Source organism: Ammodytes marinus (assembly GCF_949987685.1).
Source record: "Ammodytes marinus genome assembly, chromosome: 7".
NCBI classification, from domain to species: domain Eukaryota; kingdom Metazoa; phylum Chordata; class Actinopteri; order Uranoscopiformes; family Ammodytidae; genus Ammodytes; species Ammodytes marinus.
Window position 1 is genome coordinate 28,640,081 of NC_137211.1, and position 20,376 is coordinate 28,660,456.

Genomic DNA, 20,376 nt, shown 5'->3' on the forward strand with positions numbered 1-20,376 from the left:
TGAATCTATCTGACGTTTAGAGGCCAAGCAATGGAGGGATCTACAGATTAGTGCGTTTCTCTCTCTCTCTCTCTCTCTCTCTCTCTCTCTCTCGCACTGTGTGTGTCTCTCTCTCCCTCTCTCCTCTGTTTCTGGAGAAGAGGCGGCGCGGCATCATCCTCAGCATCAGCATCAGCGGTGGATCGCTTGGTTGTGACGGTCGGAAGCGCAGTTTTTCCTCGGTGCGCTCTCCTCTGTGCGCTCCTGGACGCGGAGGTCTTGGGCAGCCGATCATGGGGTCAACATTACCGTCATCTGCAGCACATTATCCAGCAGTGCCACACTTTACTTTCTGCTCCTCGGCAGCGCCGGATCGCGACATGAGCGCACTAAAATAGAACAACTTTCTCTGTGGCTGTTTACCTCGATTCCAATCACGGACAACTTTGTCTCTCTTTTTTTATTCTTCCCACTCCCTCGATTATCTTTCATAACGCGTGTGGAATGGAGATCCCAACTTTCCTGCTGTCGAGTCTCGCTCTGCTATTCGTTGGAGGGGATCTTTTCGCCTGGTAAGATCACAGCTTTGCTTCGTCCACACCAAATAAATTATTAAATAAATCAGTAGGCGAATTAAGTTAGGAAGTTGGAGAAAGCAGCTACACCGTAAGTCTGATCAGAAAGGGCAAATAACCACTGCAAATAAGGATAAAGCACCATTATTATGAAGAAATTATGACAATTGTATTCATACATCTATGGGTGGAAAACCACGTGCAATCAATCATATAATAACCAAAACAGCAGTTATAGCCTATGAACTACCGTATACACTTAGATAAAATCAACATCATTAAAAGCTAAAACATCGCAGTGAGTATGATCCTAATCCTCCAAGCTGTGAATCGCCTCCCACGACTTTACCTCATTAATATTAATGTACAGTAAGCATAAAACTATGAGTCAATTGAATGTATGTGGCTTTGCCCTGCATTCATCCTCACACCCACTCGCAAGATGAGGTCGACTTTCTCCTCTGCTTTACGTGCCAGTCACGTTGACCTGCTGACACTAATTTGCATAATGCATATATGCAAAATAGTGTCAGCAGTCAAAAAGCAAAAAGTTAAACATGTTTAATTATATGGAGATGCAAATTCGAGATGATGTGAATGGGACAGAACATTTTACCCACCTACAGGCCTGTTCGATCAGGGTCAGTTATCATGATGGTGTCATTATGCAGATTCCTACATTTATACAGAGCAGCCCCCTCTGCTATACGTATATATAAGCAACAATATAGATGCAAAACTTGGAGATTTGAACCCTCATCCTACCGACTGGGGTCATTGCACAGCCCAGGGGTGATACATTTTGTCATATCTCATTAATACATCATTCCAATTATTCATGCCTCAATCAATATTCCCAAGGACTTCACATCATTGCTTTTCTGTTTCTCATTTTATTAGTGCTGTTTAAAAACACCAATGTCAAAAAAGCACAATGCAGTTTTAGTAGATGGCACTATTTATTGAGTTCATGTTTGCCATGGGCTCTAATTTTAATCACACACCATATATATATATAAAATCTTTATTTAAAAGGGACAATGTACAGTTAGAACATAAATGTTGCCATTTGATGCACTATACCAGATTATAGCTTTAAGCTAATTTGCATCTGTACCATGGCATCGTGTTAGTCATTGTGAAGGATACAGAGAGACAGATGCATCAGACAGCAGTGCAATGTTGTTATACCTCCTGTCACATGCCACTATATGCCCTGAGCATCTACAGCACCAGCATAACTGACTGTGGTGTACTGTATGCTGTCCATACTGCAGTTCCATACAAACACCTTTCATTTTGCATTATGTACTTTTACAATTTCCATTAAAGAAAAGTATATATTTATATTTCACACAATATACAAATACTATCTGAACTTTACATCTAAAACTTAACAAATAACATAACACATAGTGAAGTAAGTGCACATTTAGCTATAGGAATTTCTTCCAGTAGTTTATTCTTGGGAGAAAATGTGCCTCTTACCTCAATTTAGATATACAATAGGTCAAAATGTGTTTTAGAAAAATGAACTGATGAACTCTGGACCAAAAGTGAATTGAGACTGATATATGCAGATTATTAAAAAAACAGATCCTCTTAAACTAAGGAAACCTTCAATCTATTTTACACAGTTCTAACATTTAAAATGAATCCAACTATGCCCTCTGTTTATTAACATTCCCCTGGATTCTAAATTAACTTTTTGCACGGAATTCCCCTTTACAAAACAGTAGGCTTTGGTCATCTGGGTAAACCAACTGTGTCTAAACATGTTGGTGATTTTTTTTGTAGAGGCCTGCCTACATTCATCCGTGCGCGCTACAATAATGCAAATTTGCTTTTTGTCTGCAAGCTTTTAAAAGTGACCAATTCTTAGGATAACCAGCGTCTAAAAGTACTGAGCCGATACTGTATGCTGCCAATTGCCACCATGGGAAAAGGGCAAAGGGTGAAGCTGCTTAGGCTTTGGGTGAAATGTGTTGCGGATCACTTCTATTGTCCCTCTTGGCTGCTGACTAGCAGAGGGAGTAATTGGATTTTCCCCGCCTCTAGTCAAATGCTGTTTTTTATTATTTAGCTCTCATTACAATGTGGAGTGTAGGCTTTTTTGTTGTACCTTATTTTTTGTAAGCTTTCTCTCTCTCTCTCTCTCTCTCTCTCTCACTCACTCACTCACTCACTCACTCACTCACTCACTTGCACGCACACACACACACACACACACACACACACACACACACACACACACACACACACACACACACACACACACACACACACACACACACACACACACACACACACACACACACACACACACACACACACACACACTCACACACAAATTACTGCTGTCTTTGGTGACTAAAAGTTGCAAACTGCTTCCTTCCCCTCACCCACCACCCCCTCTGAGCTAAATGACTGTTTATTTTTTTAGCTCCTCGTTCATCTGTTTCACAAAAGTTGCTTAGCTAAGTCATGCCTCGCCACCTTTGCTGTGGTGTACATTTCACAAGTGTTTTCTTTCCAACTTAAAGGAGAAGTAAGTGATACTTTTTTGTTAATTTGTGTTAAATCTCTCTATATTCATACATCAATCACTTAAACAGTATGCACAGTTCATAACACAGGTCTCCCAGTCATTCAACTTCATGGTAATTGCCAGTTTAAATTTTGAGTATCCCGCTCGTTTTATCCAATCAGGAGACAGAGTGCTATGAAGAGGCGGGTCTCTGTGAACGTGAACGATGACTCGCTGCTCTCCATCGTGGCACTATCTGACGAAGATGTCTGAACGTTCATCTAGTGGTGACGTAGGGACGAGGGAGGGGACTGCTAACTGCAGTCACTGACAGGAAGTTAGCTAAAAGGACCATATCACTTACTTCTCCTTTAAATGTCACTTCCATTTTACTTCACCAAATCCGGTCTGCATCTGATTGATAGTGGAATATGTGCAACATAGGACTGACTTATATAACATATAGGTCCAGTGTTAACAATACAGGAAATACCAACCCATTGTGCCCAGATTTGATTGGTCTTGGCTACAAATGCTCCCTGAAGCAAATGATCTGATTGGCTGGTTTATCCTCAGTGGATAAGGTATAGGGTGGAGGTATTTGTTCTGTCAGCTCAGTCCGGCTCTGCATGGGTATCGTAGGTGTTGAACACCAACAGCGGCAGGACCTTTCACGTCCTCTGCCACTCAATAGAAGAAATGTATTTTGATATATTAACTCCAAGTTGTAGTTTTTAGTGCTTTGAAAGCCAGCCTAAAACATATTATGTATAATCTGCAAGCCATCACATAGTCAAATTACTGAATGTCATCCCGTGAAGGAGCAGTGTGTGGCAATATGATACTGCACACACAGTGATGACATCAACGCAAGGATAAACGTCACTTTATTCATGTTCTGGGAAGAAGCTTTGTTATTTCAGGCTCTCTAAAATAACAACTAATAGCCACTGACCTGAAAGTTAGTCATACAGCGTTTCCCAGTGTAGATCTTCTCCTCTAGCCATCTCTCTCTCTCTCTCTCTTTGTCCTGCACACTGTGTGTCTGTTCAGCAGCTTCCAGTGTATTTATGAGGACAGCAGGTCCAGACAGTGTTTAGAGAGATAACTGATCTCTGAACCACACGGCAGACCCAGACAATACAATAAAACAATGTTAGAAGAACGCATTACATGTTCTCACTGTGCCGAAATCACCCACTGTCAGAGTGACTATGTGACCGGGACAATACAAAAGAACCTTCACGGCAACTCATAGCAGCCTGTTTCAAGTCAACTCCCAAGTATGAAAGAAAAGGAATTCGTAGAACAGTAAAACCTTGTCCTGGCTATCAACTAAATCAGAATCCTCCCAATACAGTTAGTCCCCTCTATATTGAGGGTAGTGTGTCCACTCAGTCCATTCTTACCAATTTTAAGAAAAAAGTTTACTTTTGCATTTTCAGCATCAACAAATGTGAGTTTGGTTCTACATTTGAACTTACATGCTCTTCAATACTAGAGAATACTAGAGCACCACTAAACTACTACACACTAATACACTCTGTATGCATAATATTGAAACTGTCCAAGCTGACTTGATGGGACGAGGTCACTCCTTCTAACAGGCATTATTATTATAGAATAATTATTATTATTTTATTCCACATTGAATCGAAAGAATATGGAATCAAAAAAATCATACGTCTTTTTTTAATTGAATTATTTTTATACAACAAAATATTTATAATTTCCGTACATGATTATGACTGCATGATGAAAAAAGAAATAAGAGAATTCTTTCCAAAGTGAATTCCAAAAAAGACATTCATCCAAACTACATAGGGGCAAGTGCAAGATTTCCTCCAAATAAGAGAGTGTATGTCTTAACAAAAAAGAAAAAGAAATAGCTATACCCAAGGCCAAAGAACAAGTGCTTAGCTTATTTAAGAAAAGGGGAGATAAGTAAGTGATAGTAATGGTTGTTGAGACGTGGTCTGAAATGGTGCGTTCTTAGCCTGCGGGTAGACCACGGCCAGTGACTGTGCTCTCCTGACTTCATTAGAGAAAAGCCTAGACAGAGACAAAGGGACCACAGGCTCATTTAAATGATGGGCTGGTTAAATATCCACAGGCAGAGTAGCGCAGTGGTTGGGCCTGGGTGTATGGTTCTCACAGAGTCTTGTGGTATTGCTGTATGTAGGCCAGCACTAGAGTTTTAAACTGCATGTGAGCAGAAAACAAAGAGCCAGTTGAATGGGAAGCGGGGTGGGGGGCACGGGGGGGGTGGAATAGCAGGTGTGCAGTAGCATTTGATTAGCTGCAGTGGTCTGATGGCAGGTACAGGGGCTCCTGTTGACCTAAATGCTCCTTGGTACAGTTTCAATTCATCTCATGAAGTCACTGGATATAGAGGAAGTCGTTTCATACGTCTGTGTTGTTTAAAAAATATATTGACTGAATTGTGAAGTACGTCGCATTCTGGGACTCAATGTTGAAGTGTCAGGTCAATAATAATAAAAAAGTCACCCACCTAGTCAGGCAACCGAGGAGTTAGGAGTTTGGCATCTTGCTCAAGGGCACCTCAGCAGGGCAGAGGAAATGAACTGGCTTGAACTTGAATTGGCCATCCTCTGGTTCTAAAGCCAAGTCCCTTCAAACTGAGCTACACCCAGTGCTATGTCATGTGCTCTTTAAGTTCTGATTACCACACACACACACACACACACACACACACACACTGCTTATTTCAACAGTTGAAAGAGTGAGTGACAGAGTAAGGCTCGGGGTCTGGCAGTGTGCTCGTGTTCAGGTAACTAGCACTTGTCAGTGTATAAAACTAATTAGGCTCGTTACTGTCCGCTGCAGAGGCTGCACATTACGTTCCCAAAAAAGAACAATCCATTTTTGAGAAAGGCTGCGTCTCTCTTGTCTTTTCTCTCCTCTGTCTGGTCTTTCCATCTGCTTAATGTTAGCTCATAAACAGACAGGTTTAGGCCCGGGCCTCTGGAGGGACCTACAGTATAATGAAAGCAAGAGGAGCTTCTGGAAATGTGTACACTTAACTGTTCGTCATGGATGGTGGGATGAGAAAATAGAGCGGTGCAAAAGTTTAGTGAGTCTCCATAGAGAGCCATCAAGTGTTCAACCCTGTAAATGTCTTTTAACAGCATGCAGCCATATTCCTTTTTTTCTATCGGAGAGCTGCATTTAAAGGTGCAGTCAGCGATTCTGTAGAACGATTGTTGTCATAATCAGTGAACATGTCTTCACAATCCGCCATACCTGTCTATACTGTGTATGCACTAACGAAAAATATGCTGGTGTTCACACAGCAAGGGTCTACTCTGTAAAATGGTGTATAAACAAAGGGTATGTTGACAAAGGGGGCCCATCATAGCTTGCAACATGCCTGTTTATAGAGTCTAGGCTTTGTGTTACAGTTACAGTGCATTTTTTTGGTCATTAAAACCCTACTTCAGGTCAAATAACTGTCAAAAAACGGACATAAAGTTTGCAAAACGTTGTCCAAAACTCAAAGTAGAATTGTAATTGTGGGACTGAATACAGGTCAAATCAAACAGGACATGATTCTACTGCATAGTGTGCAAAACACTGTCAAATCCCTGTGAGCCTATTAATGTGATCACCATAGAAACACAATACAGCAGGATCCTGGAAATGAATACATTTAGTCACAAAAGTCAGACTTTAGGAATGTGTCCCTAGCAGAAACACACGCACACACACACACACACACACGCACGCAGGCACGCACGCACGCAGGCACGCACGCATACACACACACACACACACACACACACACACACACACACACACACACACTACCACACACACTGCTTGGTCTCACCATGCCTGGGGGGGTGAAGGGGGGGCTCGGTTGACCTTGGTGTGCCAACAGAAGGAAAAGCTCTTTATTTCCAGATTTAGAAACTGCCAATTAGTGAAAATCCAGGAGTCACAGAGTGATTAATTAATTCACTCAGCGCTCCCATTTATTTCACACATGACAGTGATTGCCGGTCTAAAAATATATCTGCCGCTCGCTGCAAAATTGATTCACAGAGGAACAGTTAATGACGTAAAAGGAACGCTATTTCTTTTCTCTTTCATATACTATTTCTATGGACAAGTCAGCATTCTTTGTTATATATTGTTTTGCTGTGCAGGTCAGTTTGCCATGTAGACGTGGTAGTAAATCTTCAAATGTCTCCCTTATGTCAACAAGCTTTTCATTCAGTCAATAATTTTAAGAATGCCTTCCATCAAGCCCCAAATTTGGTCCATTTCCCCTGTCAATGCCAGCACCTGCCTTTAGACTCTGTGTGTCAGTAACACTTTTCATTTATTTCACTTTATTTATTTGCCGGCCCGTCAGTCAGCTCTGTCAACACTGCGGTGTTGTCTCTCAAATGGGATCCTGTACCACAGCGTGCATTATGAATATAGAGGTGTTATAGCTCTTCTTCTATCTAATCACATGATGTCATTGAAACCTCGTCTATCATGACAGTGCCAACAGAAAGGTCCTCACTGTGCTATATTTCTTTTGTACCAGGGAAGGTAATTAACGGGGCCGTGTAGCAAAATGCCCCTGAAAATCTGAAATGACCCTTGAACTTGACGGGTTAATGCCCTGGTCAAATAGATAATTATTTTTTTTTAATTTCCCATTGCAATTCATGTCAATTTTAAGAAAATAAATATTTCATAAGATTAATTTAATATTGGTCTTTCATGCAACACTTGGTAAATATGTTTTAGGACATATAATCGATACTGATCCTCCATTATATCCTTTGAACTATTATGGGAGTGCAGTTGGCATTACATTTCTAAGTTGTATTAAAAAGCTCTAAAAAATATATATATTTGATCTGGAAGACCCTGGCTGACTGTACCCTGATAGAGGAAACAATTTTTTCCCCAATATTTGATATAATTTCCCTGGGAATTATCCAAAATGCCCCTGAAACATAAAAGTAAAAAAAAAGTGAATTTCTTACCCTGGTCTGTATATCTGCACTGTATCTGTTGACAGGCTCGCTGTTTTGAAATGCAAACCTGCCACCTGGTGGCATCAGAGCTGTGATGCTCCTGTTAAATCCTTCAGTGAGGCTGTCTGTCAGTGTGGGCTGAGGGCCCTTCAGCAGTCTCTGAGGGCCCCCCACAGGCCTGGGGAAAGTCCCTTTACCAGCAAATAGCTTCATAACTCCCCTACTGACAGGTTAGGGGACTGGGGAAATCATAGGGACTGGTTGAATCTAGGTGTCACTGTCTTAAAGTAAAGACATTTGCAAAGTTGTTTAGGATAAAAGTCTGATGTGTAGTCCAATGAGAAGCTGCTGTAGAAGGCTGCTGGACTGAGGGCAGCTGACTGTCTGATCTGTGTGACATCTGAAGCTGCACTGGGACGTTTGGTTCTGTTGACTCTGTGTGGACTATGGCCTAATAGGCCAGCCAGGCTTTAACCAATTTGGGCTTTAGTATGCAAATGCTGAACAGATAATTAAATGTACGGAGCTGATGCTTATTTTGTGCTAAGATTCAGTATTATAGAAATGGATCATTTTCATGCAAAAATCATCCCTAACAAAATATATATAATGTTCATTATATGCTGCTATAAGGATAATATAATCGTTCATATTTAATTTCTTTATTTAAAACATATGCAAATACATCCATCTGTACTTACTGTGACTTATAGATGTATGAAAATCCAGAACTAAGTATCATTTGATATAGATTAAATGAATATTTGAACTCCGGCTTTATCCACCATCTAGATTGTTGGTCCAGAGAGGCACGTTATTATTGATATTGCCAAATGTATTCAAACATTTCAGATTTTTTTTAAATAATAAAAATGTCTAGTTTTAATGTGAATCATGAACAGTCAAAGTTCCATGATGATATCTAGAAGTAAAAATATTTTACTCTATTTACCCGTTAAGCAGAAATGTTTGAGAAACTTTGGATTCCTTTTATAATGTTCTAATGCTTTTTCTTCAGTTGACAAGCAGTTTTCTTCCAGACCGACAACTTATACTGTCTCCTACCTGGAGGATTGCATTTCTATATATAAAGTATGTGTGTGTGTCCCTTCCACACTGTCTGTGGGCCTCTGCCGGCCAGCAAAGGGTTTCCTGTGGACACCACGGTGTATATGGGCCGACCCTCTGAAGACTGCTGTGTTTGTCTGTCTCCTCCTAGGGCCATGCTGAGTGACATTGGGGACTATGTAGGTTCAGACATTCAAATATCCTGGTTACCTAACCTGGATGAGTTAATGAAGGGCTATGCCAGAAATTTTCGCCCTGGGATAGGAGGTGAGTAATGAGATCTACTGCTTGTGGCATTGGGTTGCATTTCACCCCCTCACATTTACAGCCATCCTTAGCATCACCCCAAAACACCTAGGTTACTGCAACTTGGATGAAATTCAAACATTTCATTTTTCCAAGTCCATTATCTTCAGTTGACTTCTCTTTATGTTTTTATTTTTTTATCCTTGTACGACATTAGAACAAAGCCATATTTACCCCATGTAAATACTTGCTTTGTCTCTTCAGTAAGGTGATTCAAAAACACCTTCAGGTGAAGAGAAGCTTTGCTGAGGGGATTATGGAGGACAAATAAGACAAAAAAGAGAGCTGGGTGGTGCAAAGAATATGAGCCGCCCGTCATGGGGGACTTTGCTAAGAATGGCTGCAAGATGTGAAACATCCAATGTCCACAGAGATAGATTTCTCAATCTCACAGCTTAACTCAGCTGAGCAAAAAACGGTGAAAATGTGGAGCAGGAGGAGTATTGGATCGCCACACACACGCGCCCCCCCCCGCCGCTCTGTGCACAACAAACACGCCTATACCCGTACCATCATGACACAGCATCATGTGTGGTGGCTGCATTCTTATGGATGTTACATTATAGTGACCACTGAGGAATCATGTCTGTAATTTGGGGGATATTTCCCTTCATTCAATGCCCATCCCACAGTTCTCTTGGTTTGGAGGAGTTATATTTGTTGCATTTAACATCAAATAAATGTGAAATTTACATAAAGAGAAAAAAAAGGTTTCATAGATGTGTTTTGCATCATGACAATGATACATTGACAAATATTACTTTGAAGGAATGTCATTTATGAATCAGTTTTTGAAGCAATCTGAATATTCCACATGAGCAAAAATTTAAGTAAATGACCAATTATTTGTATGAAAATGTTTTAGATATACTTGCGAGACATCCATAAGAAGTATATATAATATTTTTTGATAATTTAATTTATTCTTTTCTTTTGTTCAACCAACCTTGCTGTGGGGCACATCTCAAAAATCCAAGGGTGCACAAAATTGTTTTTCTTTTGCAGATTTGGGAACCACATTTGTGAACAAAATCGTCACAATGGGATTTCTGAATCCCATTGTGCTTGGGAAAATATTTTTACATGACATCCATTTGCGTTACATTATATTCACTTTGCAGAGGCTTTTGTCCAGACTAAATCACTGCAGTGGAAAAAAATTGCATGGCTCCCATACAAACAACACAGAGCATGTTCTGTGCCAAAGTCAAGAGTTAAAAAATGTATAATTAAATAGACACTCACTATGGCTGAGAGAGCTTAACCAACCATGTTAGGGAATTGTTTTGCAAATTAAAGAAAGAGAATCTTCACCTCTTTTGAGCCATCTTGGCCACAGTATTTCAGAGTATAGTCCAGACCTAGGGCCGTATTACAGAATATCACAAATTCTATATTTTCCATAATAAACTCCCTGCTATATATCAAGGCACTCTTGAGCTAACTGCAGTTGTAAATTACAGGTAATCAATACAAGTGAATTGGCCTGAATATTCTGCTACAATCATTTCTAGATTGCAAAACATATCTGTGGACATATTTTTTAATGTAATGTTCACGTCATTTATTTGAAACTTAAACTATGCCACGTTGACTTTACAATATTGTTCTTCAAGTAGTCTTATCCAAAGCTGAACTTTCCATGTTCTTAGTAGTAAACATACATTTGTAAATAGTGTATCTTCTTACAAATGTACAATTAATCCGCTGGAGGATACTATTGTAAAACATTCTTGTTATTGCATCAGGTGTGTAACCTTCTAAAAACTTTCTCTTTGTGGCCTTTTGGAGCACCATAAACAGGGCCCCATTGTAAATCAGCTCACACTATATGCATAGAGTATTTGGCCAGTAGTTGAATATGATTTGCTTTGAAATTGTGAAGGGGAAGGTGTTGAATGGCGGGGAATGGCATTGTATGATTCCTTAATGTTCAATATAAATAGCCTTTTTATGTTGCGCATCAGTGAGCTCCCCTGTAGTTTCTGCCCTCCAGCATCCGATCACAGAGGCCGCTCCATGCTAATCATATGGCAAACTGTTGAGTGGGACACGCCAAAAAAGAAGTGTGTGTGTGTGTGTGTGTGTGTGTGTGTGTGTGTGTGTGTGTGTGTGTGTGTGTGTGTGTGCGTGTGTGCGTGTGTGTGTGTGTGTGTGTGTGTGTGTGCTTGAACGTAGGCAGAAGCTCACTCTGTGCGAGTCCATGAAAAGCCCCAGCGCTGTTTATGAATGCCCACAGTGTGATGTGCCACTTACCATGGTTTAAACTGCATAATGCTTAATCTCTATGCACTGTAGGAGTGTTTGAGACGTGGGTGGATGGGTATTAGCGGGAGGCAAACAGATGGGTGAGGGAGGGACCGATGGATTCAGAACGAGCAGGGAAGGTGCGTGTGTGTGTGTGTGTGTGTGAGAGGGGGAGGGGGAGGGGTGCAGCTTGGCTTTCTTTTCTCACTTCTCCCCCATGCAGGTCCACCAGTGAATGTGGCCATGGCTATTGAAGTGGCCAGCATTGACCACATCTCTGAGGCCAACATGGTAAAGTATACTTTCACCTGATTTTTCTTTTTTTTAAACTCCATTCTCCCATCTACAGTATCTCACAAAAGTGAGTACACCCCTAACATTTCTTCAAATATTTCATTATATCTTTCCATGCGACAACACTGAATAAATGACACTTTGATACAATGTCAAGTAGTCAGTGTACAGCTTGTATAACAGTGTAAATTTACTGTCCCCTCAAAATAACTCGACACACAGCCATTAATGTCTAAACTGTTGGCAACAAAAGTGAGTACACCCCTAAGAAAAATTTTCCAAATTGGGCCCAAAGTGTCAATATTTTGTTTTGCCATCATTATTTTCTATCACTGCCTTAACCCTCTTGGGCATGTAGTTCACTAGAGCTTCACAGGTTGCAACTGGAACCCTCTTCTACCCATTCATGACGACATCAAGGAGCTGGTGGATATTAGAGTCCTTGCGCTCCTCCATCTCCCGTTTGAGGATGCCCCAAAGATGCTCAATAGGGTTTAAGACTGGAGACATGCTTGGCCAGTCCATAACCTTTACCCTCAGCTTCTTTAGCAAGCCAGTGGTCGTTCGGAGGTGTGTTTGGGGTCGTTATCATGTTGCAGTACTGCCCTGCGGCCCAGTTTATGAATGGAGGGGATCATGCTCTGCTTCAGTATGTCACAGTACATGTTAGAATTCAATGAACTGTAGATCCCCAGTGCTGGCAGCACTCATGCAGCCCCAGACCATGACACTCCAACCACCATGCTTGACTCTAGGCAAGACACACTTGTCTTTGTACTCCTCACCTGGTTGCCGCTCCACACTCTTAACACCATCTGAACCAAATAAATGTATTTTGGTCTCATCAGACCACAGGACATGGTTGCAGTAATCCATGTCCGTAGTCTGTTTGTCTTCAGCAAACTTTTTGTGGGGTTTCTTGTGCATCATCTTTAGAATAGGCTTCCTTCTGGAATGACAGCCATGCAGACCAATATGATGCAGAGTGCGGCGTATGGTCTGAGCACTGACAGGTTGACCCCCCACCCCTTCAAGCCCTTCAGCAATGCTGGCAGCACTCATACGTCTATTTTCCAAAGCCAACCTCTGTGTACGACGCTGACCACGTGCACTCAACCTTCGTAAACTGGGCCGCAGGGTGGTATTGCAACATGATAACGACCCCAAACACACCTCCAAGACGACCAGTGGCTTGCTAAAAAAGCTGAGGGTAAAGGTTATGGCCTGGCCAAGCATGTCTCCAGACCTAAACCCTATTGAGCATCTTTGGGGCATCCTCAAACAGAAGGTGGAGGAGTGCAAGGTCTTTAATATCCACCAGCTCTGTGATGCTGTCATAAATGGGTGGAAGAGGGTTCCAGTTGCAACCTGTGAAGCTCTAGTGAACTACATGCCCAAGAGGGTTAAGGCAGTGCTGGAAAATAATGGTGGCCACACAAAATATTTACACTTTGGGCCCAATTTGTAATTTTTTTCTAAGGGGTGTACTCACTTTTGTTGCCAGCAGTTTAGACATTAATGGCTGTGTGTCAGGTTATTTTGAGGGGACAGTAAATTTACACTGTTATACAAGCTGTACACTGACTACTTTACATTGTATCAAAGTGTCATTTCTTCAGTGTTGTCCCATGGAAAGATATAAAGAAAAATGTGAAGAAATGTGAGGGGTGTACTCACTTTTGTGAGATACTGTACATTGAGATTCTCTATCTCCCTTCAGCTATCAGCTATCCCTCGACGTCACGAGTGCATTGCAGATCAAATATTTTTTATATTAGCATAATCCTAATTTATCCCTGTACTGTGGAGGGTTTTGGAAAGTAGTTCTCAGTGTGTGAACATGTGTGACACATTGGCTGAGTTGTCAGATGATTTGATACTCTCATGGACTTTGCATAGTATAAACCAAACGTAGGACATGTTTGTTTTCCTTTAGTGATGCTCATGCTCATGACTCATGGGCCTTGCATTGTGTTTGTGTGTGTGTGTGTGTGTGTGTGTTGTGTGTGTTGCGTGTGGTTCCCTGGCAGGACTACACCATGACTGTGTTCCTGCGGCAGAGCTGGCGTGACGACCGCTTGTCCTACAACCACACCAACAAGACTCTGGGGCTGGACAGTCGCTTCGTGGACAAGCTGTGGGTGCCCGACACCTTCATAGTCAACGCCAAATCTGCCTGGTTCCACGATGTCACCGTGGAGAACAAGCTGATCCGCCTGCAGCCAAACGGAGTCATTCTATACAGCAGCCGGTAGGAGCTTCATGGAACCAGGGGGCGTAGAGCACAAGACTCTGGGGGAGAAATACTCTTATTGGGGCCCTTACATCCATACATACCACACAGTTTTTGAAGTTTATTTTAGGGTATAGTCTTTAAGAACTATGCATTTTTCTAATGTGCCACCTCTATGGGTTACTGTTTGGTTAAGTTTAGGCAACCGGACGACTTGCTGGTGAAATTGTTGGAGCCTTTTTGGCCACTTAATTGCCAGGGTTTACTTCTCAGACGTTGGTGGAAACAAAACCAGACATAGGTAAAGTGAATATTGGACTGGTATCCATCACAAAAACATGACTCTCCAAGTGATTTCTAATGTTACTGGGGATGTATAGATGAGTGGCTGTTCGATAATGAGTTGACATTTAAAGGCCTACTTCACCGGTTGGAATATGAAGGTGTATTGAACTCTGAGATCCTATGTAGTATAAATGTGCAAAAAAAATTGAAATCGGATCATCCTAGCCTGAGAAAAGGCAGAAAGTGTTTTATGGTCTCACTGTCTAACCCTACATTTTCCTTACTGTGACATCACAGTAAGGGTCAGGATTAACAGGACAACTGGGCCAAGGGAAGACTGAGGGAAGACTGAGGAAAGAAAAACCTCATTCATTATATTGTAATAGTGATTTTATAATGATAGAACGCTGGTTCCGTATGGGTGAAGTATTCCTTTAACTTTGTGTTAGTTCCTGGTTATGTTGCCAAAATAAACAAACAAACACACAAACAATCAATCAAATTAATTCATAAATACATAAATAGCGCCGGTCAAAGGTTTTTTAGATCTTAAGGTGCGAACACACTACACGCGTTACACGTGTACAGACGCGTATACAATCGGCTATGTTTCCATAGGGAACCATTGGTTTACGCGCGTACATGGCGCGTAGATGCGTCACTCGCGCTAAAGCAACATTTTAGCTGTGTTAGCCGCGTATGAGCCGCGTATATACGCACCTACGCGCCTACGCAGCTACGAGCGGAGTTCAAAAAATTTAACTTTTTACGCTCCTACGCATGACGATTAGCCGCGTTGGCCAATCAGCGTTGGGCTTGACCCGACGTCACATACATTGGCACGGTCGGAGAACAGTGTACTGTACACAGAGGCTGATGAGAGACACCGAGGAGGAAAATGTATTGCAGGCAGCCGAGCCGGTGCTGTATGACAGCAGCTCGGGAATAGAAGACGTGGGGAGAGTAAACCAGGAGAATGGACTTCCTGGTTAATTCAGTGAATATGTGCGGCATGTCCTTTAGCCGATAAAACAAGTTAGCGCCGTATAGCATTAGTTAACTCACCCGGTTGTGTGCGGGCGGCTAGCGCCTCATATTATGAACCCAAACATGACGGCTTTGTCCGGGGGACTTTCACAACGAGTACAACGAAGCACCGGTGTTGATCTACGCCAGCCACGGTCCCCTTTCACAGCCAGGTAGGCTATTGTTGGCTACTTGGCTTTATGTTGTGCCGCCGTGCACCGATGCTGCTGTAACTGTGTTTGTTAAGTAGCTGCCGTGAATATGCAATGCTGTTTTAATGCTAGGCTATTTGTGCTGTTCAGTTTGTCTTTTGGCACAGTAACAGTTGTTGGCCGTGTTGTTGTTGTTTTTGTGCGGACATGCACGCTGTTGTGTCGGGTCGGGTCTGATCGCAGCCATGGTTAATTAGGGGAAATACAATATCGGGAGGGAGACTAGGCACGTTACGCGCGTAGAACCATTTTTGACACAAAACGATCAAGCAACATTTTAGCTGCGTTACGCACGTAAATCTTACGCGGGTAACGCGTGTAGTGTGTTCGCACCTTTAGGACATTTCTTAAAAGCAACTTGAAAAAGGGAACAAGGAGCTTCCAGACAAACAATGACTAAGAGAGATATATAATATTCTACATTGTGTTTTGATAAACCCGGCAGTTTTTTCCCCCTTCTTTTTTTAGAATCACTTCAACAGTTGCGTGTGACATGGACCTGACCAAGTACCCCATGGATGAACAGGAGTGCATGCTGGACCTGGAAAGCTGTAAGTCGGTGATTCAAGTAACGTCTTTTAAAAAAGAAAAATTACTTCGCACATGCATCCTGATTTATTTTGATGCGTATATGTCACTTCAAGGAAAATGGCATGTAGGGAAGTGCTACAGGCTTCGTCCCTTCCTCAGGGCTTGTATAGAAAAAAACGTTACCGTATACTGCACTGATACAAATCTCCATTGTCTTCCATTGGTAGACGGTTACTCCTCAGAGGACATCGTGTACCACTGGTCAGAGAGTCAGACACACATCCACGGCCTGGACAAACTGGAGCTCTCCCAGTTCACCATCACAGACTACCGCTTTGTCACTGAGATGATGAACTTCAAATCTGGTGAGCCGCCATCTCCCCCCCTTCAGTTGTTAATGCCAGACTGTCAGTCTGAAAGCCTCCCCTGCATGCCTTGTATTTTATTATTTTTGTATTATTCTGAATTCTTGGACTTGACTTGCCTTTCTCTGATAGAAACCTCTGCACATTCTTTTTGAAGAAAGTTTTCTTCTTCTTCTTTTTTATTTTTTTATTATTTTCCATTTCTCACTTCAGGCCCTTCTGTGCTTATATTCTATGCTCAGAAGGAATGGATCAAGTCAGTCTTGCATGCTGAGCCAGGCAGGAGGTTGTTTTAGGAGATCATGGCCGTAGCTGCTGGGAAAATGCACTTTGCAATGATAGACCTATGTTTCTATACAGTAGCTTTACCACCAAGTGAGCAGACAGACATTGTATCGTATCAGTGTCTGTGAAGAACAATTGGTTATTCTCATAGAGGATAATTAGCTTCTTCAGCAAAGCAATTAAACGTGGTTTCTGTTTTGTGCTTCCCAGCGGGACGATTTCCGAGGCTCAGTCTCCGCTTCGAGCTGAGGCGTAATCGAGGCGTCTACATCATCCAGTCCTACATGCCTTCCATATTACTGGTTGCCATGTCCTGGGTGTCCTTTTGGATCAGCCAAACAGCGGTGCCTGCTCGTGTATCTTTAGGTTGGTATTAGTTTGATTGGGTTGGGTCTGTTTACGTTAACTCCCAACATTTTATTTTAAAAGGGGTATCAAGTTGGTGTTTATTTATCTACAGCTCCGGAAAAAATTAAGAGACCACTCCAAATTTTCAGTGTCTCTTGTTTTACTCTTCAGAGGCATATGTTTGATTAAAATTAACATTTTGATTTTGTAAAATAAACTACTGACAACATTTCTACCAAATTCACAATAAAAATATTGTTATTTAGAGCATTTTCAATAAGTAGCGTAGAGATAAAGATTTAAGAAAAATCCGCTGGTCTCTTAATTTCTTCCGGAGCTGTATAAGACTGTCAAGCCATCTAAGTATTGTGTGGTCTTGTGGGGGACAAAGTGCAGCTTGGTAAGTTGGATAGATAGAACGTTCAACAACAATACAATCTAGAACTGGAGGTGTGCTAAGTGAGGTTGGTAATGAGGGGGGTGTAAGGGAGAGAAATCTGACTGGGGGGGTTTTGAACATAGGTTTTCAGAAAGGTGAAGGTGTATGGAGACCCATATTAATTTGGTGGACCAACTGGCCGACAGACTGACACTGCTATCCATTATAGCAATGGCAAACTGCACATCACCCTGCATTGTACTTTTTGCCTGTGTTTCTTTCCACAGGGATCACGACTGTTCTCACCATGACCACGCTGATGGTAAGCGCCCGCTCCTCCCTGCCTCGAGCCTCAGCCATCAAGGCCTTGGACGTGTACTTCTGGATCTGCTATGTCTTTGTGTTCGCTGCGCTCATTGAGTATGCTTTCGCTCACTACAACGCCGACTACCGACTCAAAGAGAAGGCCAAGACCAAGGCCAACAAGCTCAGCTCGGAGGTGAGCAAATCAATCATACCCTCCCACCAGCAGACAACAAAGGTACAGTCCAGAGGGGTGGGGGCGTCAAATATAGACCATGGGCCGGGCTCCAGACCTCCGCTGTTGCCAAGCATCCATCCCACTAACCTTCAGTAAGACAATTTATCTCTCCACAGCAGAATGGGAAACAGGTAGATTTCCCTTCAGGGTGTTAGGCTGTGTTTTATCTTACTGTTTATTTGCCTTTCTGTTCATTTACAGAACATCTTACGGAGGAATATTTTCAAAGACAAACATTGACTTGATGCATTTTTTTTGGGGGGGATTGAACATTGAAATTAAGTGAAGAATATTATCTAATGCTGACACAAATGATGAGGTGTCCAAAGATGAGTGAAGTGAGCGGTTTTAGTGTGATTGAAAGTGTGTGGAGACCCAGAATGCATTGCTGTTGTTGGTAAAACTACGATGACGGTAAGGACTTACCAATGTTGCAGCAACATCCCAAGATAAAATAAACCACAGTTTTCTTTAATATTGAAGATTTAGGAACAGCTGTGTTTTTTTTTTTTTTTTTTTAAATATGCTGAAATGGTCCAAATGCTTCTAATGCACACATGCAGACAGTAAAAACGCCATGCCTCTGGATTTAAATAATTTTGATTGCTCTTATAAAATGTATCAAGTACTTCTATGGTGTTGTAAAAGGAGTGAAAAGTCCTCAGTGATCCCTGTAACACGGTGAAACGAGAGGTGCTTTAATGAAAAGTGGAAAGTGATTCACTGTTATCTGTCCAATGAGGTTTTGGGGGATTTTTATGGGATGTGATGGAATTTCTAATACAAAGAAATTGTTGCAAAGCATGTTTGTAATAGTATTGCTCCATCATTATTATTGATCCTAGACAATAGTCTGAATGAATCACAGCTACTGTCTTTTTGTAAAATATATATCTTCTTTATCATCTTTTCTTATATCATCCACATTACATCAAATCCACTGAAAATACAAATAGATATTTAATTATTATTAATGATCAGATTTCTGTCAAATATTTGATTCTAAATGACTTCACTCTTCCAGGTTAAATGCTCAGAAACCACTGACATGCCCTCTCTCTCTCTCTCTCTCTCTCTCTCTCTCTCTCTCTCACACACAGTCCATTGTGAAGAACGGCAAGCAGGCTATGGTCCTCTTCTCTCTGTCTGTCACCGGCATGAACCAGAGCGTGATGATATCAAGCCGCCAGGGCCGGAGCCAGCGTTCGGGCAGTGAGATCCCCGGGGAGGGAGGGGGGTGCGGGGGGGAGGAGGAGCCCCGCAGGAGGAGATCCAGGCAGACCGATGAAGGATCCTCTAAGGGGGACAGGGAGAAGAAATGCTGCTCCAAGTGTGTCTGCAAACCCATCGACGCAGACACCATCGACATCTACGCCCGCGCCGTCTTCCCTTTCACCTTCGCCGTGGTCAACGTCATCTACTGGGTCGCGTACACCATGTGAAGCAGGGAGGGAGGTAGTAGAGGGTTTGTGCCAATTATAGTTTGCCGACCAGGGGCTGTATATATAAATAGAAGAAGCTACTGGAGCTGTGCCCACCTCAATGCTGGCATAACAGACCGCTGGTTGTATGGAATATGGAAATATGGTAATTAATGGAAGTAGTTGTGCGTGTATAAAGAAAGCGTTAACAGGACTTCATTTCTTTAAATACAAAATACGGAGATGTAACTGTATGAAAGGTTGCCATACGCAGTGAATGCAATTTAAACCAACAATCACATTTTTCCATTGGAACTCAACACAGGACACTAAGGACGAATCATCCTTGCTTGAATCCCTGTGGTACTGACAAGCTCACACATCTTGCTAAGACAAATAAGCCTATAGTTAGCTGAACTGACTTAAAGCCACAATCCGGAGTGGACCGCCTGTTATCTCCAAAAAGCAACAAAAAAAGCGCCACCCAGTCTAGAGGATAACAAGATGAGGTGCACTACTATTCTGCATGGCTGATAACTCACTCACCCCCCCCCCCCCCCCCCGGCCATTGCCAACCCCTCCTGGCTCCATTGGGTCCTCCACCCATTTCTTTTTTTCCAGTTTTTTTTTTCAATTCACTTTTTTTGTTAAGGAGACCGTCTGGAGTGTCTTATCTCCTTCTGCCAGTTCTGCCTGTTTCCTCACCATTAAAGGACTTCTTCCACCACCTGTGTGTGTGTGTTTCTCTCTCTCTCTC

At 42.1% G+C, this 20,376-nt stretch overlaps 1 protein-coding gene across 1 annotated transcript; it reads left to right on the forward strand.

Annotated features, from left to right (window-relative positions):
* The first annotated feature begins 429 nt into the window (after positions 1-429).
* gabrd (gamma-aminobutyric acid type A receptor subunit delta) lies at positions 430-20,063 on the forward strand. Its single transcript, XM_080030852.1, has 9 exons — positions 430-551; positions 9,298-9,413; positions 11,923-11,990; positions 14,024-14,244; positions 16,218-16,300; positions 16,508-16,645; positions 17,141-17,296; positions 17,945-18,156; positions 19,299-20,063. The coding sequence occupies exons 1-9, from the start codon at positions 484-486 to the stop codon at positions 19,638-19,640; spliced, it is 1,404 nt and encodes a 467-aa protein (XP_079886978.1). The 5' UTR covers positions 430-483; the 3' UTR covers positions 19,641-20,063.
* Positions 20,064-20,376: the final 313 nt, after the last annotated feature.